Source organism: Culex pipiens, chromosome 3, assembly GCF_016801865.2.
Source record: "Culex pipiens pallens isolate TS chromosome 3, TS_CPP_V2, whole genome shotgun sequence".
Taxonomy (NCBI): domain Eukaryota; kingdom Metazoa; phylum Arthropoda; class Insecta; order Diptera; family Culicidae; genus Culex; species Culex pipiens.
Window position 1 is genome coordinate 46,291,644 of NC_068939.1, and position 27,878 is coordinate 46,319,521.

Here is a 27,878-nt window from a genome sequence, read left to right on the forward strand (position 1 = left end):
ATATCAAATTATTCCATAAATCCTTTATTCCTTAATCTTAAAAAGTAATTCTAACGCTAATTTAGTAGACGGGCTCTGGCTTTTGCGTCAGCAGCAGTCCGAAGCGCTTCTTGATGATGATCCGGTGGCGGGAGAACTTATCCTCCGGGGAGAACCGCGCCGGATGGGCCGACTGGTTTGGCTTGCCTTCGGGGTTATGTTTCTGTAAACAAGACGGAACGTTAGTCAATTTCCCAACAAAAACACCAAGAACTCGCAGCAAATTTACCTTCAGCGTGTACACGCGCTCGCCATTCTCGTTCACGTCGTACATCAGGTACATTTTGAATTAAATTTATAGGGTAAATTTCCGAAATAAAATTGAATTTTGAAAGGAAAGCACCTCGATGTTCTGCCTGCAACAATCACGCGTTTGAGCTTCCTTGTTGATGCGTTTGACACTTGACGGCATGTGTTTTTGTTTTCGATATGCGGAATGACTTTGACAGCTACATCACGGAAGGCGGACTCGATGACGTGCGCTCTACTGTTGGTCGAGGGGTCTGACAGGGAATGATTTTTGTTAGACACCATGAAAAATATGTTGTGAAAAAAAGCAAATCTTGTTGTCTAAAAAAATACATGAAAAAATATATATATACCAGTTTTCTTCAATAACTTCGCCGCCCTTGGCTTCTAAGTGTATAAGAGTATGGTACGGAGCGACGGCGCCGAATACACATTTTGACACTTAGAATTTAAGAGCGCCCGCCGCGAGATTCGAACCGGTGACCTCTGGATTGTGAGTTTAGTGCGCGGTCTGATTGATTCACACGGGTGGGGCAACCATTGGTTCAAATAAATGTTTTACGTTGATTCCAGCTAGTTTTTGCAAACTTTTACGATAAAAGTAGATTTCTTTTGTTGTTACAGTATTTTTTTTCTTTGTGTGTAAGGCTGTTTCTTGACCCCTTTTCTTTGGAGCTGAGTACCGGCCCCAAAAGAACAAAAACGGAAAAAGACGTTTCTTCGCGCGATGCTTGTTTGCAATAAAAAAGACACGCGGCAAACCATACTGCGTATTTTATTTTTGTTGATCTTTTTCTTCAAAATCACCTGGCATTGTTGCCAGGTATGTTTTTTTATTGCACCAAAAGTACTGAAAATCGTTGGCAACAATGTCTGCGGTACATTCTGAAATGCCGCGCGGCGTGTACCTTTGAGCGAAACGGACAAAATGTTTTGATGAAAAGAACAAACAATTGGAATTGCTAATGAAAACTAAAAATTACAAACGTTCTAAGAAAGTGGTAAGCAAAATCCCCACCCCACCACACCACACAAACCACCCACCACCATCCCCTCGTAACCGCCCTCCCTTCCTCCACACCCCCTCCCGCCACAATCCCTACCTCATCAACCCCCTCACAGAACGAAAAAATGTCACCGTCACCACCCCCCAATAAAATTCCTCCCCCAACCCCCCAAACACCAAATCCCCAACAACTCCCCCCCCCCCCTTCTAACCATATAACCTCCCCCTACCTCAAACACACATAGTTCTCCAACCACACCTTCCAAAACAGAAACCTAAAACCTTCCACCTAATTGGACCCACCCCAGTCCTCAAAACCAAATATCACAACAATAACACAACGATAAAACTAACAAAAACATCGTTCCAATGCCCCCAAAAAACCGTACCTCCCCCCCCCATAACCCCTATTGAATAAATAACCAAATACCCACCAAACATCGTCTTTCCCAAACAACGCCCGAAAAGTCCACAAGACAGCTCGTTCCAAGGGGACCATAGTTGATCCATCGAAAAAATGTTGTCTTGTCATTTTTTTTTGCATTAATATCAAAAAAAGTGATCAGAAATGGTTTTTATTCGTGTTTTTTACCGTTATATATAAAAAAATCGCATAGGACAATATTTAATTTTAGATAATCTTATTTTGAGATATCCGGTTTTCGGATAATGGAGTACAGACCGTGTTTCAAAAATAAATTTTTGAGGTTTTGGATTTAGTATTTTGCATTTTTGTAATGTATGAGTATTTTTTTTTAAATTTTAACATTTTTTTATTGCTTGAAGTTCAGATTTTTGTGTGTTTTTATTAAATTTTAGAATTTTTTAATTTTAAAATTTTGAAATCATACAATTGATGTCATTTGCAAAGCAACTTTCATCCGATTATCAGCTTCATGGAGCATATTTTCTCAACTTTTCAAATAATCATACCACAAATAATTTCACTATCGGTTCATTGACTTTAATTTATTTATTATTATGATTAAAACCTACTCCAGTTCCAAGTGTGTGTGTCCCCGGCAGGAGCATTTCTTTGTTTTACCTTTGTTGTTATTTTTTGTTTGTTTTTTTTCCTTCATTTGTTTTAGCTTGATTATTACTTTTATTTAGAGAGAATTTGACTTTCAGCTTAAACACAATAACCTTATCGCGTCGCCGCCTCTTCTGCTTTGTCTCGTCTCCCATATCCTTTGTTCTCCTGTGACACTCTTCTCTCTTTCTCTCTGCTTTTCTTTCTTTCCCATACAATTACAGTCGTCGTTCCCCAATTACAATATAAATTACAATTTATTGATTCCCACTTGTTTGCCACCTAGTAACTAAGATGCACAACTCGCTCTCTTTCTTTTTTTGCCCTTTCACTTTCCATTCTCTCTTTTACTCCACTTAGATTGCTCTCTTTCTGGCCCTATTTTTCTTAAAAACTCAAAAACAAAATATACATATATACGAATCTGGCTGATTTCCACAATTACTACTACTATTACTGTTGTTGGATTTGGGGTTGGTGGGGGAAACCTAAAACAAGGAAGGTTGGGTCGATTTCTTCAAGAAATATACACAACTAAATAAATTTTGTCTCTATATTAAGTCTACTGGTTTCTACAATAAATTTTGGAAAGAACAAAATTTCCCAAAAAAACAGCCACTATGTGAAATTTGTGAAAACTTTTTTATTTTTTGAAAAGGGAGGCCCAGCATTTCATAGTTGGTGTGCGTATGTGTAGGTGTGTTTGTGTGTGATAGGGGAACAAAGTTACAGAGATAGGACCGCAGGCAGGGTGACGGAAAAAAGCGTTTAATGAAAAAATGGCAAATAAATAATTCCTTCCGTTAGTGTATATTTTTGTTTTGTTTCGTTTTCGCGCTCGTTTACTGTTTTTGAGTTGTCTTATTATATATGCTGCCGCGCCTTTTTTGTTTCGATATGCTGGACAATATGTTATATGCATGTGGGAAGATGGCGGGAGCGTAAAATGTCGCTAGTTTGAAAAGTTTGCCAATTTTCATAAATTTTGACAATTTGACAACGAGTTTACACTTCAGTCAAAATCTGGATAAACTTTCATCACCGTGTACCGATTTGACAGATGGCACTTGAAAAACAATGTTGCCAGATCTTTTGTTGTTATTTCACTCCGATGAATGCCAAATTGGAGGGGTAGCTCAAACATTTAAGTGAGCCAAAATTACTAAATTGGACAATTTTCTCCAAAAACGACACTTTATGCGCCCAATTTGTGAGTGATGCCGGTTCGGTGAGAAGGGCTTTCCTCCGGTGATGGGGCGGGAAAACAAATGAGGCAAATATCGAAAGCACAGTTTTTATTACTCCAATTACTTGTCTATTTGCTGACTTTTTTCTTTATGATAACGATGATGATATATAGAATGCGTGTGTTTGTGTTTATGTTGGGGGGTGATGATAGCACATTTAAGGTTTTTGCTTGTTTTAGTGGCGTTATGTTTCCTTGTTTTAACTAGTTTTTTTCTGTTGTGTTTTCCCATTAAATTTTTGCTACTAATTAGGGTTTTCAATTACTTGTTTACTTTAAGGTATATATCACTATTCTTGTTTGTTGATTTTTTGTTTTCCTCTTCTTCTCTTCCTGCCTTCCCCTCCTTGACTATACATTATCGCCTGACCTCTTTCTTTCTCGTTTCGTAGCTTATCGCTTAGTCTTTACAGTTGTTTTTTGCACAGAATGATTCCTCACTTGCAGTGGCGTTTGCTCGCGGTTATTCGAAATCGAAATTGTTAATTTTGTTCTGGTACAGATGCGTTTGTCGAATTATTCGCTGTTGTTCGTGTGTGTGTTTGTATGTGTGTGTCTCTGTTTATGGCTGCATGGTACACTATCACATTGGGGAAGCTTGATTGATTGAACTCGTTGGCCAATCCAATCTTAAAATACGCAAGACAAATTTTCTTAAAAAGGTGTTCAAAACTGTCGCAACCAAATCTTTAAAAAATAATTCCTTTGTAATAACACACACTGACAGATCCAGGAGAATCTGGCAACCTTGGTTTTGAAGCTGCATGCACGTTCAAACCTTCAGTTTTCGTCAAAACCGAATCAACTCAGAAGTGAGTAATTGGGGCATCTGTCAGATTTGGGTGAATTTTCATTCATATCTGGGTGAACTTCACTCAATTTTCGTTGAATTCTGAGTGTGAACTTCACAAAATGGCGTACTTAACTGTGATAAACAAAACAACATTGGCAATATGGCGTCGTTTGTTTACTAACAAGAAAAGTATTGCAAAATAACTTCAAACAATAATAAAAAATTTCAATATTTTTTCAACATTACCGCGTGTTTGAGCAAGATTGTTCAGAAAAAACTGTATTTCTCATCTTAATCTTTAATTTTCAATCAATTTTGTCTCTGAAATTTCGCAAAAAGTATAAAAATCAGCAAACATCAAAACTTATTGAACTTTCGCCAACTAAAACCATGTGCAACATTTTCCACTTCACCCTTGTGGGAAACCGATAATGGGGTAATTCATGCGCTTCAGACTGTCAAAATTCCAAAACGTCACTGCTAATCTTCGGTTCGCATCTTTTGTTCGTGTTTGAAGTTTTGGGGCTCTGAAAACACGATTTGCGATGGGAATTTACTAAAATATGGTGAACAGCAAGTTGAAACACCTACAAAATTAGGAAATATTCTAAATCGAATGTTTTGAAGAAAATCAGAAGCGAAATTCTAGCTGTTTGGAAATAACCCAAATACAGTAGCGGCCTAACAAGCAGCGCGTGACGCCACTTTGACAGTGTTGCCATCTTTTGAACCCTGGAAGGTTGTTTAAATATTCAAACAAGCCTCCGCATTGTGATAGAACCATTTAAGTTTCGTTTCGTTCGAACTATTTTTTTCTTCGTCTTTTACGCATTGTGATAAAAACTGGACTATCGTAAAATTACTAAACGATTGTTGTTGTTGTTTTGCTTGCTGTTTTGAAATGTCTGTGTGTTTTGAACTCTATTCGGAACTTATTCCACTAGTTGAGTAACTTAGACTTGTGTGTGTGTGAGTGAGGATGTTTGTGTGAGAGTGTATATGTGTGTGTACTGTTTGGTGTCTTCCCCCCACTTCCATCGATCTCTACAGCGTCGCCAGCAGTCGCGTAAAGCCGAGACACGCCGACAGGATCGTCTGGCCGACGCCGTACACCATCGCCAGGATCGGCGACATCGGCAGGTTCGAGGCTCTATGTACAAAGGCAATGGTGGCACTGCTGATGCTGCCCCCGGTCACCGGCGACACCACGCCCATCACCAGGATGAAGATGGAGAAGAACCGGCCGAACTTGTGCTTGCGCAGCGTCACGAACGCCACGACCGCCGCACCGGTGTGGACAATGATCGACGAGAACAGTGCCCACAGGAAGACGTGGTACCACATATCTACAAACTTGGTCAGCGTACTCGTGCCCACGCCCCGCAAACCGAGCACGTTCGATATCGTGTCCAGTTCCGCAAAGGATTCGGAATACATTGCTTGTCCCAACGTCGAAACCGTCCCGAACCTCCTCTCTCTCTACCCAATCTCACTATAACTTTCCCTCCCGTTTTCCCTTCCCTCTTTTACGTACTTGCTACTTAATATTTAGTATATGTATTAGTATAGGTATAGTTCGGCTTCGAGATCCGTGCGCCTCTAACAGTCTAACCGTGGCCAGCTGTACGGATGATCAGCCTGGCTACTACTGAGCAGTTGCAGTTGTTCCGGTTTCCGGCTTCCTACTTGTTCCGGTCGTCGAATTGACCTCGTGTGATGGCGGCGTCTAGCGACAGATTCCCTGTGGGATTTGTTGCTGCTGCTTTTGTTACGGCGAGCAGAGAACAACAGCGTGACTAGTGGCAAGTGCGACGACGACACCGGCGAATACGACGACGACGACGATAGAAGTAGTTGTAGCGATGCTAGTGGTGGTGGTCGCAGCAGATAGTGCGAAAGGTACGCACCACTGTGCACCATCGTGTGGTATTCTGGAAATAGGGAAGAGAAATATTTTCTGTTAACACTGATGATTAAATAAAATAAAATAAATTGATAATTCCTAAATCCCAAATAAATGTCAAATTAACCAATTCTGATCAATCTAAACAAACCCAACTGCCACAGTAGGCGAAGGTCAATATCACAAGGCCATACGAGTGACGAGTAAACACATTAAAATTATGTTGACGTTGTGTGTAAACACGTTTACTCACACATTTGCACGAGTCGGATTACCGTACCGTACCTGATGTACATAATGAAAGACACGCATCCAACAACAAAAATCTCTGCTCGTTACCGAAGCGTGTAAGTTTATGCACATTTGAAATTTTGGCGGGTTTTGCTGTGTTGATGTGGATCCATGCGGCGTACGTACGTACGGAGCTCAATGTAAACAACGCGCTGACGCTTTTGTTTATTGAAACCGTGCCAAAAACGAGCGAAAGTAAATAAGTAGTGCACTCTTGCAAAATTGCATTACGCCGGCGACGTGCTGTGTTATCGTAGGTGCCAATTTGAAGCTTTATAAAAGGTTTATTAAACAGTACAAAACTTCAGAGTAACTCCGAAACGTTTGGTACGGTATGTCCACGCATCCTGACTCCGATGTAGATTCTGTGAAATGTGGTTCATTCACAGAATCCTCGCTGCGGTTAATGCAACGCAGTAGGCCTGGCCGTTTTAATGAGTGTAGTACAGCTCGGGGATGTCGAGTGTACCACAATTGTTAATGTTGACACTCGACTCGTCAATTTACATTTTTGGATGAAAATAAATTAAAGTTGTCAGGAATGTTATTTTATTATTGTAAAATAATACTAATATACAGCAATTCCCCACGAAAACAGCATGATTCGAAAAAAAAGTTCTCCGATCGGGCTCAAAATTTTTCTGGGGGAACCTTGGCAGAAATAATTAGACCCGTATTTTTTTGTTTGGCCATTAGGGTGACCTACGCCGTGTTAGGGTGGTCCGAAAAATGGCAATTTTCATCGATTTTCGCAAAAACCACTTTTTTCAAAAAATCATATCTCCGCGCCATTTCATCCGATTTTAGCTGTCCTAGACGCAAAACAAAGGTGATTAGTTTGGCTTAACATTTGAAAAGGTCATATGAAAACTTAAAATGCTGTTTTGAAGGTCTCGGGACCAAAGAGCCTATGTCTGAAAATATTTTTATCGGATTCCTCGGAAAATTTCACATAACATATCAAAAAATGGTGAAGTTATGTTTTCGATACTCTGAGATACGATTTTTTGAAAATAAAAACTGGGTTTTTCGACGCGCCACGCGCAAAAATTGCAAAATGACGAAAACGGGAAAAAATCGACATTTTTCACTAAAACTGCGATAACTTTAAAATTTCAGCGATGACCTATACATGTTAGGGTACTAAAATTTTCGTAATTAAAAGACGCAACTTTTGGTACCATAACATCTATAGGTCATCGCTGGAATTTTAAAGTTATCGCAATTTTAGTGAAAAAAGTCGATTTTTTCCCGTTTTCGTCGTTTTCTGATTTTTGCGCGTGGCGCGTCGAAAAACCCAGTTTTTATTTTCAAAAAATCGTATCTCAGAGTATCGAAAACATAACTTCACCATTTTTTGATATTTAATGTGAAATTTTCCGAGGAATCCGATTAAAATATTCTTTTTTTTACCAACTCTCCAAAATAAAGGAGAAAAGTCTCATGAGTTATATATTTCAGTAAAAAGTTCGTGTAAATCTTTGTCGAGACAAAATGATGTATTCAGCAACATATTGCAAACTTTTCACCAAATTCTCCACCCTTGCAAATAATATCGGCACACCAAATATTTGCATACTTGAAATCCTAACCCTCTCGCCTAGAGTGGTGCGTGTCTCGACTGAGCTTTGTTGCTTTCGACCACTTTAGAACAGTTTCAAACTAGGGTGTGTGTCTTGGATAGTTTTTTTTTCTGCTGTAGTTTGAGGTGTGCACTTTGTTGGAGAGATTTCCACAAATTGCACGATTGTCTAAAAATCTCTGAAATCCGCAATAATTAATACAGAATTTTTCCAGAAGACACGCAGACAGTGCTTAAGCAATGTGGCAACCGGGCGATACGCATGCAAGGGGGTGTGGCTGCCAATCCCCCGCGTGGTCAGACCAAAATCCCTACGCATGCTGCGCGACTCTCGCGCGTAAGCAAAAAGACCCGGCCTTTGAGGTTATGCAAAAATCACCCTTTTTTGTAGCTACAAAAAAACTTTTTCTTGGCATAACTTTAAAAGTACTTTACTAAACAGAATAGAATTTATAGGGTCTTAGGGGACCCCAAAACGAACAGAATAAGGCGGATTCGGTTCAGCCAGTTCTGAGATAATCGTGTGGAAAAAGAATCATGTCTACACACATCCCCACAGAATTTGATTCTAAGTCGATAGGTATACGTGAAGGTATATCTAGGAGTCGTATTTAAGAAGTTCATTTTTCTAGTGATTTTATAGCCTTGCCTCAGTGAGGTGAGGAAGGCAAAACAGCCAAAGTTGACCCCTAAAAAATTACATTTTTAAAAACATTGGCAAATTCACATAAAATAAGTCAAACTCCCAACCCTAAAATTGTCTGAAATTTGAAGAGTTCTTCTTTCCGATGCCTTTTAATGATCAAAAATTTGTTGAACAATGGATTTTTGGCGATTTTTCAGATCGAAGCCCGTCTAGTGGCGGGGTTAGGTTGTAGAGGGTTAATCATTACCTTTGGTCTAAATCAGGCCTGCCCAACCTTTTCGGCTCAATTTTCACATTTTTGATCGTCAAAATAGAGGACAAAATCGTGACGTCAGAAATGAACTCAAATCACTCAAAGTTCATTTTGTGAGTGACTTTAACATTTTGGCCAAGTTTGACAGCTACCTCGTTCCCAGGTTTTCTGTGGGAGAGAAAAGGAGGCGAATACTTTATGAAAATCATACCTGTCAAAATTCCTAGCCTCAAAATTTTGTCGCGTGTTGCTTTTCTCCTCTATTACAATTGTTCATTTTTTCATGGTTTCTTTGATGGAATCGGTTCTCAGATGACCAGTGAACATAACTTTTCTAAAAGTGTGAAAAAATATTTATACAAGTCGTTTTTATCTACATTTTACGTCAAAAATCAATCCGGCCCGCGGGCCGGACCAATTTTTCACTTAAAACTTACATAAAAACAACCTGCAAAAATATTTTTTCAAACTTTTATCAAAGTTATGTTCACTGGTCATCTGAGAACCGATTCCTTTAAAGAAACCATGAAAAAAATAACATTTGTAATTTTGACGATCAAAAATGTGAAAATTGAGCCGAAAAGGTTGGGCAGGCCTGGTCTAAATTTTCCATAATTTTCATGTCACTTTTTCGAAATTTTGAGTGTTTTTTGTTTCATATAAAATTGAACCATTAGCATTAAGGTGAAACCACGTGAAACGTTACCAAACTGATCTAAAAAGGTGCAGTGGTAATCCTACAGGCATAACCATCATGACGAAGAACTTCGGACACAAAACTAAATGAAATTTTTATAGTTTTTAATATTTGCGTTTCTTTGCCACAAAATCAATCACGAAATAGTTATTACGTAAGATCTATTTATTTTTGCTCAAAGATGGTCTCATGGTATTTTGACGTTTGATAACGTTTAAAACTTTCAAACGCTTCTTCAGTTAATCGTAATGGCAAAATTTTCGGGCCAGTTGATATGAAATCATTGCATCAATTCTCTGTTAAACTTTCGGCATTGAACAATTTTCAAGTAATATTTTGCAAACAATAAAATTTATTACAAAGAGTCATTCTGAACCATGTGTTAAAGACACAACACACAAACTCTAAGTTTGATACCCATATTGCCCCAAATTTTATGGTTCTGCAAATGTCCCCTTATCGGAACATCCCCGGGGCCTTCGGCCACTCCAGGTGGTGGCCACTACTGCCAAAGTGTCAAATTTCATGTCCAGTATCAAAATCCCTAAAGTTTGATACCCATATTGCCCCAACTCTTATGGTTCCGCAAATGTCCCCTTATCGGAACATCCCCGGGGCTTTGGCCACTCCAGGTGGTGGCCACTACTGCCAAAATGTCAAATTTCATGTCTTGTATCAAAATCCCTAAAGTTTGATACCCATATTGCCCCAACTCTTAAGGTTCCGCAAATGTCCCCTTATCGGAACATCCCCGGGGCCTCCGGCCACTCCAGGTGGTGGCCACTACTGCCAAAATGTAATTTTTCATGTCCAGTATCAAAAACCTTAAAGTTTGATACCCATATTGCCCCAACTCTTATGGTTCCGCAAATGTCCCCCCATCGGAACATCCGCGGGGCCTCCGGCCACTCCAGGAGGTGGCCACTACTGCCAAAAAGTAAAATTTCATGTCCACTATCAAAAACCCCTAAAGTTTGATACCCATATTGCCCCAACTCTTATGGTTCCGCAAATGTCCCCCCATCGGAACATCCCCGGGGCCTCCGGCCACTCCAGGTGGTGGCCACTACTGCCAAAATGTCAAATTTCATGTCCAGTATCAAATTCCCTAATGTTTGATACCCATATTGCCCCAACTCTTATGGTTCCGCAAATGTCCCCTTATCGTAACATCCCCGGGGCCTCCGGCCACTCCAGGTGGTGGCCACTACTGCCAAAATGTCAAATTTCATGTCCAGTATCGAAATCCCTAAAGTTTGATACCCATATTGCCCCAACTCTTATGGTTCCGCAAATGTCCCCTTATCGGAACATCCCCGGGGCCTCCGGCCACTCCAGGTGGTGGCCACTACTGCCAAAATGTAATTTTTCATGTCCAGTATCAAAAACCTTAAAGTTTGATACCCATATTGCCCCAACTCTTATGGTTCCGCAAATGTCCCCCCATCGGAACATCCGCGGGGCCTCCGGCCACTCCAGGTGGTGGCCACTACTGCCAAAAAGTAAAATTTCATGTCCAGTATCAAAAACCCCTAAAGTTTGATACCCATATTGCCCCAACTCTTATGGTTCGGCAAATGTCCCCCCATCGGAACATCCCCGGGGCCTCCGGCCACTCCAGGTGGTTGCCTCCAGCTCATGCCGGCTGGCATGTCTATGCCTCCAGGCCATCTGCTCCTGGGTCTCCAAGCCGTCTGCTACCGGGCCTCCAGGCCATCTGCTCCCGATGTTGACTCGTCGACGTGCAGCAACAGAATGAATTTTCGGGACTGACCGAGCCGCTTTTTGTTGATTTAGGTCGGGGACGTATGCCCCGCCTTTTTGCACCCATTCTCCTATACCTCCTTGTTCGCTTGTTGCCCGTCGACGATCCGAAAATTATGAGGTAGAGTGGGGGTGATTTTAGATACATCAATCTCACGTCTCTCGATTGACTGATTGGGAAACGTTTGTTCAACCAACCAGCGTGCGCTAAGAAGAGGGGAAATTTGCCGAGAGGGGAAGGTGAAACCAAAGCGTTTCATTTCGCTTCGCGAAATTTTGGATTGCTACCCTGTATAGAGCCCTAAGACGAAGTTCTTCGTCAAAAGCAGGGACATTTTTTTGTGGAGTTAACTTTTCATTTAGGCCAAACAAAAAACTGTTTTCTTTGTCATAGAAGTATAAGTTTTTTTTTTGTAAATCCCCAAAAAAACAGATTTTTATATTTTAAACCCTTTTGTTTAGCTAAAGTTGATTACAAAACAGTTTGTTGTTAAATGATGTTACTTTTTTACAACTTGTGTCAACAGATCACAACCACGATGACTAAGCCAGGCGCCTACACGCAGCTCGAACTTCGGAATTGTTAACTTGCCAAACTGTAGTGGACTTTATCCCTGTTTGCGGGGAAATGTGCATAAACTTGAAACAGTTTTTAAACATTCGAAATCTGCTCAAATTATACACCACCGAAGGAGATTCTCACAAAGAAAAAAAAATCAATATCCGGCAACCTATTTATGAAAATGAAGGGTCAGGACTTCTCGGAACTTATCAACCTGAACAAACCCCCCTCCTGACAGAAGGGGGGAAAGGCCAGACAACCGACAGACAGGCATGCCACGACGGGCTCGGAATGGCACACAAAATCCAGCTTTTTTGTTTCCCATAAACCATCTGTCATGTGTATTCTGGTGCTGCAAAATTGGCTAGAATTGGCCGGGTGCCACAACATGGTTTCCCTTTTGGCCCACACTGCTGGCTCTGTGTGGCCAGCTCAGCTGATAGTCGTCGGTCCCTTACCATTCAGCAGCAAACACCCAACATCAGCTCAGCAGTGTTAAATATTAATTTAATCCATTCACTGCCGATTGTAGAACACTCGCTGGGTTGGGTAGGGTATTGGATGATTTTCTGAGTTTAAAATAAATCGATGAAACACAGATTTGAAAGTAAATTATAACAAATAATTTGCAAGCAACACTTTGATTTTTTAGCACATTTTCTTCGAAAACTCAACCACGAGCAAACAGTTTTGATTTAAATTACTAAACAACGAAAATATTTAATTTGGCTTCATATGAGTAGGTAGTTGAATAAATAATACATTTGTTCTACCAAAGCCGTAAAATTGTATGGTTTAAAAAATAATTAAGTATGCAGAAAATATCCTGGAGCAATTCACTGACTCTTCGGATCTAGAGAGCCTGGAGCTTATTAGAGAACGGACATCTCAAACCAAAAGTACCAATCGAAGCACGAGAACTGTCAAACGGAGGTACCAATCGAGCAAAATCCTTTGTCTAATGCTCGATTGGTACCTCCGTTTGACAGTTCTCGTGCTTCGATTGGTACTTTTGGTTTGAGATGTCCGTTCTCTAATAAGCTCCAGGCTCTCTATTCGGATCTTCAGACAATGATTACACTGACATACAAAAATGCAGGGCTGTGGAGTCGGAGTCGGAGCCGGAGTCGGTGGAGTCGGGTCTTTTTGGGGACCTGGAGTCGGAGTCGGAGTCGGAGTCGTCAAAACTCTAACAGCTGGAGTCGGAGTCGGAGCCGGAGTCGGCTAAATTTTTAGAGCTGGAGTCGGAGTCGGAGTCGGAGCCGAGGATTTCTGATAACCCGGAGTCGGAGTCGGAGCCGGAGTTATCTTAAATTCAACAAAAAATATGTTTTTTTTATTGTTCAGTATTTCCTATAGAACCAAGGGGAAAACCACTCCGCTCATTGCCCTCGAGTAGGCTGTGCCCTAAAGTTGCCCAAACGTGCCCGAAGGTGCCCGATTGAGCCTTGAGGCCAAGAAAAAAAAACAAGACGGTACATAGCAACCGTCTTACAATATTTGTTTATAAAGTTATTTCAATCCTGTCAGTGTTGAGTCTTCGGTTTTGCAAAGAGGAAACTAATCTTCCTTTTTTATTCTACTGGAATGAATCGAGTATTGCAGAGTTCTCTAAATTTTTGCTGGTAAGAAGCATTTTATGAACTATAGATTGACAATTTACCAGATCCCTTGCCTTTTCAGGAAAAGAACGATTGAAAACAATACCTGTGATTTTTTTTTGTAATCCAGTCCGAACTGAGGAAACCCAACCTCTGAAGGAAGTGAAAGAAGTTTAATAAACAACCAGGGTCCGATCCCGCGCAGCTCATCCTGTTTACAAATATCACGGCGATGACCTAAAGCTGGTTTAAGAGCTGTTCCGTGTTCTCATTGAATTTTCTCGATTAATAAAAAAACTTTTTTTCATTAAACATAAAAAGAATATTGAAGTTTTGCAATGTTCCAATGATGTAATCTTTTAATTTTTACTAAATCGAAAAGAAAACTTTGTGCAATCTTTTTCATCATCAATTGATTGAAGTGTTTGAAAGTACATAAATCGACGATCTCCTAATTAAAAATTTTAAGTCGATGTGTGAATAAATGCTGCTCAATGAATCGATTCACAGCGACAAAACCAATGCCTAAACCTGAAACATCGTTCTTGCTATCTTTCTATTCCCAATGGGTACACCAGAAGCATGTAACCGACGATGTCGATGTAACTGGTTTTAATTTCATACAATTGAAATACATTACAAAATATTGGCAAATTTAAAAATGAAGCTCTCTCATAACCGAAATTGAAAATCATGAAATTAAGCTTCAATCGAATTGATCATCAGAATCGTAATGGTTAGAAAAATAACATTCCGTTGATATCAACAAGGTTTATGAACTGAATGTTCAAATTAACAATTTATCCAAGATTTTTTGTAAAGAATTTCTCTGTTGAAGAATCAATGCTTTCATTACACCCGATCTCAGAAGTCAACAAAATACTTCACGACGAAATCCATTTTTTTAGCTTTCAAATCAATTTTATTGCACAAAATGCACTTGCAACACGAAACAAATGTTTGTGAAAATTAAAAATGTTTATGACAGAATCTTGATTACTTTGATATTTTTAAATTACTTTTCCAATTGTCAAATTCAGAGTGAAAGGTGCCCGAGCTCGTGCCTGAACGTGCCCGATGGTGCCTGAAAAGTGCCCGATGGTGCCCAGGGCTCTTTGATCAGAGTGGTTTTCTCTTGTATAGAACAGGCCAATTTTCAAAACATCTTATATTTTTATTGATTTATCAGATGCCATTGTGTTTTTGAAGCTTTTTATTGTGATTGAAAAGGTCTAATTGTGTTATTACACTATAATCACTAAGTGATAACCTCTTACCCAAGTATGTAGTATCATAATTTAAAAAATAATTTAAAAAAATATTGGTTATGTAGTCAGACATATCTAATTGATTCTTGAATGCTTCCTTTTGCCTATATTTATGTGCCCTTTCAATTCAAATTTGACCAAATTTCATCCAGATATTTCTAAAAAAAAGTACACACACAATCATCTTTTACCCCGATAGCATATGTCTTGGTACGAGGTACATAAAAAGATTAAAAATAGTAATCACTGTTTTTGCAAATCGAAAAAGAGTCACTGACAGTTTAACTTTTGTAACAAATAATCAACGATAATAACAATCTCTTACTTGGAACTCAACATGCGCATTTTGTTTATCACTAAGTACAAGAAAATCAATATGTTGCATTTGAATAATTGAAACTAACAAAAAATATCAAAAGAAGTTGCAACAAATTTTGAATTAATCATTGATTGTTGATGTTGATTTTAGTTAAACTATTTTGATATCGTTGCAAAAAAAAACCAAATCTCAAGAATTCAGAGAAAAATGAACTAATAAAAAAATTTATAGAACAAAATGTAGGATTTTAATTTATTTTTCAAATATTATACAAAAAACACAATGTACCTAACAATGTACCTTAAAAAATTAAATATTTGTGACCTAGAAAATATTTTACTTGTGGATATTTGTTTTTTATTATATTTTAAGTTTTTTCATATATTTCGATGGAGGCGCAAGATCATTCATAAAACTTCGTTTTAGGTGAAGATTCACGAAGTATCGTGCGCCTCCTTTTTAAAGTATATAAAATTTTAAAATTTAAATAAATTAAAAATTTCCAGGGTAAAATATTTTCCATGTCGCAGATATTTGAAAAGAACATCTTAAGCGTACTTTTCACGAAGAAATTGTTTAGATACATTGATTTGCAATAATAATCTCCTTCAGCCGTGATGTCCATGTACGTCTTAAAAAAACAAAAAAAAATGTTTCGTTTAAAATTGTCATTTTAAAAACAAGGTGCCTGTCACTGTCCTTTATATAAATGTCAGCCTGAAAGTGAGCAAATTGAATTTTAATGTTCAATAGATCATTAAGGCCAGGTTTCTTTTAGTTATTCTTTCAAAAATAATAATTTAATATTTAAATTTATTACCTTTGTGGTACCGCCCTAATATTATACCAGCTTGAGCGAGCAGGATTAAGTCAGTGTTACCTAGAATACAACAATCGTGTAGCTAACGTCAGCTGAGGCAGTTGTTGTGATGTGCGCGAGTGGACAAGTCGTGCTGTCCGGGAGTGATCCAGGACAGGACAGGATCCCGGATAGAACCCCCATAATAGGTCACCACAAATTGGCGACGAGGATGGGATCGCATTGTTTGGGTAAGACCGTACTTGATTTGTTTGGCAATTGAAAAAGGTAGACGATTGCAAGGCTTTCATGCCTAAGCGACCACAATGCGAAATCATGAATTTGTAATGTTGTCAAATTAGGAAAGTGAAAAGAAAACAATTTTAAAGTTTTCTTCAGTTTGAGAGTTCAGAACTGAACATGAACTTTTCTAGGCTTCTGGGCTGGAAGTGGTGAGTGATTGTTTGTTTACATGTGTGCACGCTGAAAGGGAAATCTTCAGTAAGTAGGTACACATTTAAGACAAATCAAAATATATTTTTAAAGGGTTTGAGTGAATTTTCGCCGAGTCCGGTGGTGCAGTGGTAAGCGTGATTGCCTCTTAATTCAGTTGGCGTGGGTTCGATCCCAGGTGGCCCAGTGTCATTTTCCAAACGAGATTTGTTAGATCAAGTTTTCCGTTCGCGAAGGAAGTAAACACAGAGTAAATGTCAGTCAAGGTGTACGGGTCGATATCTGCAAAATGTAGAAGTCTTCTTCGGGAGAGTCGATGGTCGACCGTTGGACTCACAATCCAGTGGTCGTCAGTTCTAGTCCCGGGGTGGATAGAAACTGGGTGTAAAAAGTTTTGTAGTTCTCCTACACCTAAATCGAGTAGAATTCCTGCTATAGAAAACGCTATGCACTAGAGTAAAAAATTTAGATTTTAGAGTGGATTTTCGGGTAAAAAGCTTTACTCGATTCGGAGGTTGAATTGTGTAAAATATATTCACGAACATCGCTTAGTCAGATGCCATCGTAGACTTGGTTCATCGACAACGAAAACAGTACGCAAAATTGACACTAGGTCACGGTTGAACCAGAGTGGAGACAGACTGAAGCAAAGGCGTGCCGAAACATGTTTCCAGGGTTTGGCCAGATGAATTATTAGATGTTCTGTTCGGCAAAATATGGGAGAGAGCAGAAAGAACTTTGACGTTATAGTTCAAGCTAAAAACCAGTTAAATTGACAACGCAGACAAAGTATTAGATGACATACTCTAGGCTTCGAGCCAGTTGAAAAACGGGAAGACCAAGAGTCCGACCCGAGGCTTCGAGCCAGTTGAAAAAAAAAGACGGGAAGACCACGAGTCTGACCCGAGGCTTCGAGCCAGTTGAAAAGAGACGGGAAGACCAAGAGTCCGACCCGAGGCTTCGAGCCAGTTGAAAAAAAAAAACGGGAAGACCACGAGTCTGACCCGAGGCTTCGAGCCAGTTGAAAAAAGACGGGTAGACCAAGAGTCCGACCCGAGGCTTCGAGCCAGTTGAAAAAAAAAACGGGAAGACCAAAAGTCTGACCCAAGGTCTTGAGCCAGTTGAATAAGAGGGAAGACAAGAACCAGTCAGAACCCTAGGCTAAGAGCCAGATGGAAAGACGGTAATACGTAGTCGGAACCCGAAGCATTGATACAAAGAAAACACGGGGAGACCTGGAGTAAGAACTGATGTTTTTGAGCTAGATAGAAAATATGAAATGAACAGATTCCAAAAGGTAAGGAAAGATAAAACCATAAAGATTGAGAGTCAGAAAGTAAGGAATAAATAAATGCCAATAGACAGTAAAACAGAAACTGGCCAAGAGCAAAACGTAGGCTAAAAGCCAGAATGATATTGCGTAAGAAGTCAGGAAGAATTGAGAGTCAGGTAAACTAGAGACTCAAAGAGAAATTTAAAGTGCAAAGTTGGCAAAGATCCGGGAAGGATTTATTATAAGTGTTAAATAAAAATTTCCATAATAGGAAAAGTAATCTCAAAAAAAAAAAAAAAAAAAAACAATCGGTTAAATCGGTTGAACCGTACGCTGTGTTATGCGTATAAGCTAAAAAACTGCGGGGGAAATTCGCCAGATTTTCTAACGCAATTTCCCAGACACACACCCAATGTGACATTTTAGGCTGAGTTTTTGACATGGTTTGGTGTTCGTAACTAAGAAAGATTCGATTCTAGTTCAAAAAATAACTTGTGTTCAGCTACTATCTTTAGCTTAGATTATTCACTAAAGAAGACGAAAAAATGGAACAGAGCTCACGTGAGCTAAATGAATGGAGTCAATCAACTACAGGAAAGGTTTGAAATTACTTTTAAAAAGCTAATACAGTGGACTCTCTCGATGTCGATATTGTGGGGCATAATATCAAGCAATCACTGTGAGTGACACTCACTATGAGAGCCAGTCTTGGGATCTCAGCAAACGGTAGCACTCACTCAACCGTGATGTGTGTCGGGCGAGCAAGCAATCGGGCTTTTTTGTACGACGATGCTCGCGAGGTAAGCATACGCGCTGGGAGCTTCTCGTCTCGAGCCAGAAGCCCAGATATGGAAGGAACCGTCGAGAGCGGGGGGGTATCAAATTATAGAACGAAAAATCAAAGCATGCTGCTTGAAGCTTCAATTCAAGTTAAAGGGATCGATAAATGTTTTGACAGCTGGAGCAATATTAATATCGAGAAAATCGACAGCCAGAGAGTCGACTGTAGGTTTAAGGAAATGACGAATTACTATTTAAGTTACTATAGATCTTGAATTAATTAGATTGCTCAAGTTGTTGAGAAGTTTGAAATAATTAAAGTATATATTTTGTAATAAGCGTAACCGTTAATGAAACACAAAGATAGATAGAGTATAAACCGCTAGTAGCCAAAAATAAAAAGAAGACTCAGCCAAAATTTAAGTATCAGCCGAATGTCAGAATGATGTGAGTCGAGAAATCGACTGCCATAATAGAGACCGATAAAGAACAACTACATATAGAATCGTGAAAGAGTAAAAAAAAAACTGGAATTTCCAACAAATTTGCATATACAAGGCCCAAAATTTAAAAGGCGTTGTTACAATAGGCTGAATGAAGTATTAGGTTTTACACCGACTCGGTTTTTAGGTTAGTAATTTGACAGCTCACGAACACTGTCTACATTTTTGCCAAGTGTGTCTCTGTTAGAATGTGATGCATGTGCGTTTTGGTTCACACGAGCTTTCAAATGACGGCACGGCGTAGCACCCAATTATTATTGAAAATTATCAATCAGAATAATGATCTTATCAACTGGTAGAAAAAAAAAGAAAGATACAGATACACTGTTAGCAAAGACCACATAATAATAGATCTAGTTAAAAAGTAATTGTACATTGCGGGGTGCAAATGAAAAATGAACAGATAAAATGTGTAAAAAAAAAAGGATGCAAAAGGAAAATTGAATTACAATATCTTACTGGAGGGTTAAAAGACTAAGTTAAAGGCATAATTAGAATAGCAAAGATTTTATTTTGGTTCGGCCTAATTTTTGTGATTTGTTTGTTTAAAAATGAAGAAAATAAGTGTTTGAAGTTCATTATTAACAAGATTTTCAGTAACGAAACATTATACCAAATTTTGAAACACAAAACATTCACAAATTCAGAGGAGCAGTAAAGCGGATCAAGTTATTATGTGCCTAAAATTCATTTTGATTTAACAGTGGTAGAGAACCTACAGGTTTATTTTTTGATTGTAGTAATACAAATCTGGTTGACCTTTTCGGAGCAAACACAACTATGTTAATCCAAAAATGTTAGCAAATGTTTCTCGTAAAGAAAGGACTAAGTAATTTTATCCAGCAGTTGGGTTATGTCACCCTATTATTGAAGAAAAATAGCAATATAAATATGAAAAGTTTTTATAACTAACTAACCAACTAACACATAGTAATTATAAAGCACACTAAGTACATAATTGATCAAAGCATTATAATCCAGATCGGTAGTTCATTGGAGAGAGGAGAAGATAAATCACCAAGAGACCTTAAAAAAAAGAAAAAATAGAGCAAAGAGTAGGACGAACGATAAAAATCAATAGAAAAGCTAGATTGGTTCAAAAAGTATACATTAAGAAGTGCCTGCTAGACATTGAATAGATTGGCATCAAGATTAGCTGAAGAGGCTTGCTATGTACTTTAAACTTATCGAGAAATAGGTAGTGTTATTTTGTGATAATGAATATAGATTCACTATCTGTAGACAAAACGAGATGTGGTACCGCCCTAATATTATACCAGCTTGAGCGAGCAGGATTAAGTCAGTGTTACCTAGAATACAACAATCGTGTAGCTAACGTCAGCTGAGGCAGTTGTTGTGATGTGCGCGAGTGGACAAGTCGTGCTGTCCGGGAGTGATCCAGGACAGGACAGGATCCCGGATAGAACCCCCATAATAGGTCACCACAACCTTGAAAAAAATATTTTCAAATTTGAGGTTAAGCAAATAAATCCAAATTAACTTACATAACTGTTCTTCTCAAAATGCCTCTAAAACTGAAGATATTTTTTGATTTCTGTTTCCATAACGTATAAAACTTGTAACCTAGAAACTTTTTTTTCCGTTTATTTACTTTACTTTACTTTTACTTAACTTATTTTTCTTGAGAAAAACATGACGCTTAGAGAGTATTCAAATAATCCTATTTATCAATGTTTTAAAAATAATTAACTAATAATAGTTAACTAACTTTTGAAACATTTAAAAATATGTGGAGTCGGAGTCGGAGTCGGAGCCAACCATTTGTTGAAAGCTGGAGTCGGAGTCGGAGTCGGAGTCGGCTAGAGTTGGTAGGCCGGAGTCGGAGTCGGAGTCGGAGCCAACCATTTGTTGAAAGCCGGAGCCGGAGTCGGAGTCGGAGTCGGCTAATCTGAGAAAGCCGGAGTCGGAGTCGGAGTCGGAGTCGTTTGAAATATGACCCGACTCCGCAGCCCTGCAAAAATGACAACTCGAGGGGAAGTATGAAGTTTGGGGTCCCCAGAAACACGGATGGACAATTGTCCACGAGGGGCGGCGGGGTTGAGATTTTCAAAAAAAAGGTATCTACGAGGTTTATGGATGGTCCCTTAGAACTTTTCAGAAATAAAAGTTACACCACAGACACTGTGGTTACACTCTAAAAAAAAACTTATTGTATAGGACTTTTCACACAAAAAATACGCATAATACCCATTATTGAAAATTCTATTTTTTTGGTAATGTTTTAGATGATGAAAACTGCCAAAGTTCATTTTTCGAGTGATTTTATGCCTATCCTCAAAATAATGTCAAAATATTTTTTTTCGATTTTTTCCATGTTTTTTTAAATTATTGCCTTTTCGAAAACTTGATAACACTACCAAATGAATTATGGCCAACTTGGGCTATAGCTAAAAAGATGGCATTCTTGGCTTCTAAAACTTATCCAAAAATTAGTTTTTTTTACAAAAAGTTTTATTTTGCGCAATCCAGTTTTTTTGTTCGAAAAGTCGAATTAAAGAATGGGTAAATTTTATTTAGAGTGTAACTATTTTTTTCTGAAAAGTCCAAAGCAAAACGCTATAATTACAACTTTGCCCAAGATCTGTTCTCAAGATACAGGTACAGTCCAGACTCGATTATCCGAAGCCTCGATTATCCGAAGTTTCGATTATCCGAAGTTCGATTATCCGAAGGTTTGTATGGGACTTCGGATAATCGAATCACGAACAAATTTTTTTTTCGTTTTTTTTCTTGTTTTAAACATCCAATTTGAGTTCTGCAACCACATTTTAGTCAAATTTGAATAGTTGATTGCCTATTAAATAATAAAATGCATTTTTTTCAATGTTTCAACACCGCCATATTGGCCACCATCTTGGATTTAAAAGTTTTAAATCACAATTGGGTACTAAACTGCCCATGATCGCATAAATGTCCCATATGCATTTTCATCACTTTTGAGTTAATGATGCAGTTTGGTTCAAAATCGTGTGCTCTTTCTAATGAGCCTATAACATCCAGTACTTTGTTCTAGAAATCGGGAGGAAATCCAGTTTTTTCGTGAAAACTTAACACGTAGCCTTATGTGTGGGACAAACTTGCCCTGCGTTTTTCTCAGCTTGCTGTTTTTGCATATGGGACATTTATGCGATCATGGGCAGTAAAGCCCTATGTAAATTTTTATGTACAACGGTAAAAAACACGATCAAAAACCATTTCTGATCACTTTTTTTCATTTTAATGCAAAAAAATAATACTGACAAGACAACATTTTTTCGATGGATCAACTATGGTCCCCTTGGAACGAGCTGTCAAGTAGGAACTTTTCTGTCAAGAAGGACCGCGAGGTTAATTGTTCCAAATTGATTTAAAAATCCATTTTAAACTCTTTGTGGTCGTACAAAGGGTCATTTTACTCAGAAAAATAAGCTTTATCGCTGTAAACAATAATATCAGCAATCTAAGCTTCATTTTAGGACCCAATTTAAAAGTTTTAAATCACAATCAGGGGTCATACTTAAGCTCGACAATAAAAAATAGGCATCGAAAAAATGTTTTTTTTTTCGTGATTCGATTATCCGAAGTGAAATTTTTCCGAGGCCTTCGGATAATCGAGTCTGGACTGTATATCAATTTTAAAAGCCTTTTCGGTATTGAAAGCTGCCAAAATTGAATGAAAACTTATTTGGACGATGCTTAATGATTTCTTTAGTCATAGAAAAAGTGCACACAAAGTTTAATAAAAATTAAATAAAAATACAACAAAGAATCGTTGTCTAAAGTTTCATAGAATTTCTCCATACCGTTTATTTATGCATTTTCAATCAAATAAAGACTTTTCATTCTTTAAAAAAAAAAATTTTGGGACCACAGATCGGAAAAGACGTCAAACCTAACACATTCTTTTTTATAAATTCATTGATATTTTACTATTTTTGACAGTAGCGTAACTGTAATGAAGAACAATGTATAAAGCATTTTGTAAAAGTTTAACTAACAAAAGTAAAATTAGATTCGAAATCAAAAAAAAATATTTTTAAATTTAAAATAGTATGAAACCAAGGGGTAGAATAAATTTTGCATTATTTTATTAAATGTTATGTCATCCAGAAATATGTAGCCTTTAGCCCAACAGTATGGGAAACCTGCAGGCTCATACAGTTTAGGCGTTTATCCCTCTCACTCTTAAATGGATCGATAGCAGTGCTGGCTAAGGCGCAGTCCACTCTGTGTATGTTGGGTTTTAATCCGGACGGGTTGATTTTTTTCTGTACGTAGAAAAATTTAATCATTGTGTAATATTATATGTCTTTTTTCACAAAGGTTATCTCATAGTTTTGTATGAGATTTTACCATCGGATTTTATTTTTTGCTGTGTGGACAAACATAAGAATTTAATTATAAAGAGCCCAAATTGACTAAAACTACCATAGATTAAACTTCTCCAAAGCGCCTCCCCCATCGAGCGTAATCCCACAAACGATTCCATCCATTAAATGTTCACCATATAACGGATGTACTTTCACTCTGTAGTTGCACTGTGCTACTGTCGTTTCCCCTTGTCATGGGAGAACCATCCACCCGACCATGGAACGATGGAACCCAGCATGACATGTCCCCGCGTCTCTGTCAGATTGTGTGAATAATTGAAGCGCTGAAGTTAAATGGAATTTGACTATGACCATCGCCAGAGGCCTGTCTGTGTCTGTTTCCAGGTCCTTTTTTCCTCGCTATTAGGTTTTACACCGTGACGTCATTTGACAGCTCGTGTGCACTGTTTACATGGTCCATGTAAACAGTGCACTTCTTTCTAACCTCCAAATCGAGTCGGCGTAAAACCTAATTTGCTATTCAGTCTGTGAGGCCCGTTGTGGGTGGTGGTCGCGGCATAAAAAGGACACACTGTACTTGTGTGCTGGTAATGGGTTATGATTTTCCCCTTTTCTCATGCCCTCTTTAATGGATTTCGCTGGATTACTTTTAATATTGTTGCGTCTGAAAGGGACTGGTCGTAAAGTTATTTAATAACTGCGATTTTTCTTTAAAAAAAATATCTGTCTAGATAAGTTGAGGAGTACAGCTCAATGCCGGGCATAATTAATTTTAACCAAGTCACGAATCCAAAAATAAAGCAAAACATTCCAAATTTAACACACATTTGTCACGCAGCAAATCCGAGCTGTCTGAGTTTGAACTCACTTTGAAGTGTGTGAACTTTGCCTCCAACGACGACTACGGTGGTGACGAACAGTTTCAGCTGAGTTTTGCGTTTTTTCGGCTGCTACTGAATCGATAAACTTGACAAGCAAAATAATGTGGCAGGAAGTTTAGCTTCGTCAGCTTACTTGCTACGACTCAATCAGTCCTCGAGGATTGTTATCGAATGAAGATTACAGATTAGAGTTTGTGGAAAAAAATACAAAAAAAACTTAATTCACCTTGAGGTAGTTGTGACTCTTTAAATGGTATATAATTTTGAATAGGGTTGATCTTCAGAGGTACACAAACTTATGTTCAGTTATTGATTCTTAGTCGCAGTTAACACGTGTACCTTGTAAAAAAAAAGAGTGATATCAAAACTTTTCTTTAGTGAGAAAAAGTATGAACCACTTGTTCACTTGTGATATTTTCACACAATGAACAACAATGAATCATGGCTTGGTGAGTCCTCCTCGTGCTGTGCACAGCGTATGAGTTGTCAACCTTCAACCGAACAAACTGACTGATAAGAAAGGCGCGAATCTAGTCTCGTTTCGTCGTCGATTATCTGGACTAAAAGGTTTCTATATAGTCAAGTCAAGTGTTTGGAGGGGTTCTGCTGAACGAGTTGTAACACATTTCCACTTGAAATCAGCAACAACATTTGATTCGCTGGTTTCACACAATGTTCCGCTGTGAACGGATGGAGTGCATTCCATGCACACAAAAAAACTCTACTTCGTTAGTGCCTTGACGCTAATGGAAGGTACTAATTCAACGGTGCGGTTGTGACTTGGACGACTGCAGCAGTGGCAATGGCAGTGGTTTTTTAGTTCAACGTCTTTACACCGTCATCGCGAAGGGATTGGACGGATGATTATTAACTTGAGTGGCCCTGCTAGCATACGAGCAAGGGTGAGGTACTTTTGATTGTGGTTTCGATTGTGGCATGTCCTAAAGTTGCTGTTGGCACAGCTGGAACGAACAAGGTTTTTAGGTGGAAATTTTTCAGTTTTTATTTCTAATCTTTTAGAATTGCGCTAAACATAGCACTTTGATAACGTTTTGATTTCATTTATTCACTTCCTCGTTAAATTTAAACTTATCATTCCCCATCTACGAAATTAAAAAAAAACTGAGCAATTCTCTTCAAAATCGGCCGATTTCGACCATTTTTATTATTTTGGTTTTTTTTATTTGGCTAAAACTGTGTGGGGGCCTTCCCTATGACCAAAGAAGTCATGTTGTGTCATTGATTCACCCATAAATGTCTCCATACAATTTTGGCAGCTGTTCGTATAAAAATGTTGCGTACATTTTCGAAATTCTGTAAATTTTGAAGATTTATCTGATCGAATTGGTGTCTTCGACAAAGTTTTAAGAGGTCTATTAAGGAAAAATTGTCAAACAGAAAAAAATTGCCGATTTTTAAATTATTTTTTCACAAAAAATCAATTTCCGATAATCCGTATTTTTTTGACTTTTTCATATGTTTTAGAGGAAACGCAACTTTTGAGACATACAGAAGTATGGACAAAAAAATGCCGCTGAGTTAAAACTCGAAATTTTAGAAAAGATTTTAGAACATTTTTATAAGATTCAGTTTAATTTCAACTGAAAAATTCGCGTTTTTGTTTTTGCCTTCCTCACCTAAATGAGGAAAGGCTATAAAATCACTCCTTCACCTTCACGTATACTTATCGACTCAGAATCAAATTCTGAACAAATGTCTGTGCGTGTGTCTGGATGTGAGTCCGTGCACCCAAAAATATGCACTCGATTATCTCCGGACTGGCTGACCCACAAGACCCTAGTTAATATTATGAAGTTTAGATGTTGATCGTAGTAATCGGTGCGTGCGGGCGTGAAATTTTTTTGCTGCGTCATGTTTTTTTCGAATTTAAAATTAACCTTCTAGGAAAATTTTAGAAAATTATAAAGTGTCTAAACCAGATTTTAGATCCGTATTTTGCCTTTTCTGACAGTTGGTTGTAATGTCATCATCCGCGGAAAACTTTGTGAGGTGTAAGCTGCCAAAGCGAAGAACTGGACATTTCTGCAGAAAGAGTGAAGTCTTCCGAGTGTTGGTCCAGAAGGGATTTCTACTTTCTTTTCGTATGGATATCGTTGAAGACGTCGGGAAGCTGTTCCAAGGAAATTGGAATGTTGGGTTCCGATCTCTACGAAATCTACCAAGCCGATGGATCGGAATTTTGCTTGTGAAGGAGGTTTATTATGGATCTTGATTTGGTGAGATCTATCCATTTTATCTATCATTATTTGTCCCGCCCGTGTGGATCAATCGGACCGCGCACTGGACTCACAATCCAGAGGTCGCTGGTTCGAATCCCGCGGCGGGCGCTCTAAAATTCTTTGTGTAAATATGAGTATTCGGCGCCGTCGCTCCGTGCCATACTTTCATACACTTAGGAGCCCAGGGCGGCGAAGTCCTTGTAGATTAAAAGGAAGACACTAGTGGTTGGTACTAGCAATGGTGGCCGACAGCTATAAAGTCAACTTCGTTTCGTATTTGTTTTTTTCCCTTATTTTATATAATATTCTATTGATCAAATGATATATCCATATTATCCCTTTCCCACCTTCCCTTTCTCCTATCCTCATTTCCTCCCCCTCCTAACCCCCCCCCCCGCTCTAAATATTATCATCTGCCAAATTTACACTAACACACCACACCACAACTGATTCGGAGCGTTTGGTACGGTATGTCCACGCATCCTTCCTCCCCTGATGATTCTGTGAAATGTGATCCGTTCACAGAATCTGTCTCTGCGGTTAATGCAACGCAGTAGGCCTGGCCGCTTTAATTTTTGCTATACATTTTCGGGGTAACTCGGATGTACTGTAATCATTAATATTGACAAGAAAGGACTTGAGGCGTAATCTTACCACAAGTTCTTCCAGGATGCTTTCTTCGGACTGGCTGCGCTTGTGTTCGATTAGATTAGATTAGATTAGATTAGTTTAGAAAAGTACTTCAAAAGTTATGCTAAAAAAACGGTTTTAGCTAAACTTCGGAAGATTGTAAAAAGGGTGGTTTTTGTAAGAAAACACGTTATGCTATATATTGTTAGAAAGGTATTTGAAAGACCTTTCCAACGCGTCCAAAAGATTGAAGATCTGACAACCCGATCAAAAGTTATGAGCACTTAAGTGTTATTTATACCCTTTTTGAGGCCGGATCTCAAATATTTTGATGAAAAAGTTGTCCGGATCTATTATGCGACTCATCGTTGGATAGGTAATCAAAAGACCTTTCCAACAAGCCCAAAAGATTGAAGATCTGACAACCCTATCAAAAGTTATAAGTACTTTAGTGTTTCAATACACTTTTTTGAGGCCTGATCTCAGATATTTTGATAAAAATAAGTATTATTTATACGCTGTGTAGTGTATCCACTTTATGAATGTGAGGAAGGCACCAACCACCTAAAGGTGGATTAAGTAACGTTTTTTATTTGATTGTCCATTCCTGAAAATGTAAATAAAGTACAGAAATTTTACAATTCAATTGCCTAAGACCTAAGAGACATTGAAGATTCATAGGTCCTTGCTGAAATACAAAGGATAAAAGAAAAAGAAACGAGACAATTTAAGTCTT

The 27,878-nt window shown here is 38.4% G+C and overlaps 2 protein-coding genes across 2 annotated transcripts in view; both read right to left on the minus strand.

Moving 5' to 3' along the window:
• Window positions 1–3: 3 nt before the first annotated feature.
• On the minus strand, window positions 4–457 carry LOC120421527 (H/ACA ribonucleoprotein complex subunit 3). Its single transcript, XM_039584746.2, has 2 exons — window positions 269–457; window positions 4–202 (listed from the first exon to the last, which is right to left on the minus strand). Exons 1-2 carry the CDS (start codon window positions 320–322, stop codon window positions 62–64), a joined length of 195 nt encoding a protein of 64 aa, XP_039440680.1. The 5' UTR covers window positions 323–457; the 3' UTR covers window positions 4–61.
• A 1,779-nt stretch (window positions 458–2,236) lies between these two features.
• The window catches only part of LOC120421533 (transmembrane protein 170A), a 29,404-nt gene continuing 3,762 nt past the window's right edge, over window positions 2,237–27,878 (minus strand). Inside the window, exon 2 of the mRNA XM_052709793.1 lies at window positions 2,237–6,297. Within this exon, the coding sequence (XP_052565753.1) occupies window positions 5,411–5,803 (393 nt within the window). The 5' untranslated portion in view covers window positions 5,804–6,297 and the 3' untranslated portion in view covers window positions 2,237–5,410. The remainder of the gene's footprint in view (window positions 6,298–27,878) is intronic.

Bases quoted from the DNA above. Each gene is read 5' to 3' on its own strand.
- LOC120421527 (XM_039584746.2), bottom strand. From the start codon at position 322: ATGTACCTGATGTACGACGTGAACGAGAATGGCGAGCGCGTGTACACG. The intron at 203-268 runs GTAAATTTGCTG...TCTTGTTTACAG, and splicing joins AGCGCGTGTACACGCTGAAG to AAACATAACCCCGAAGGCAA.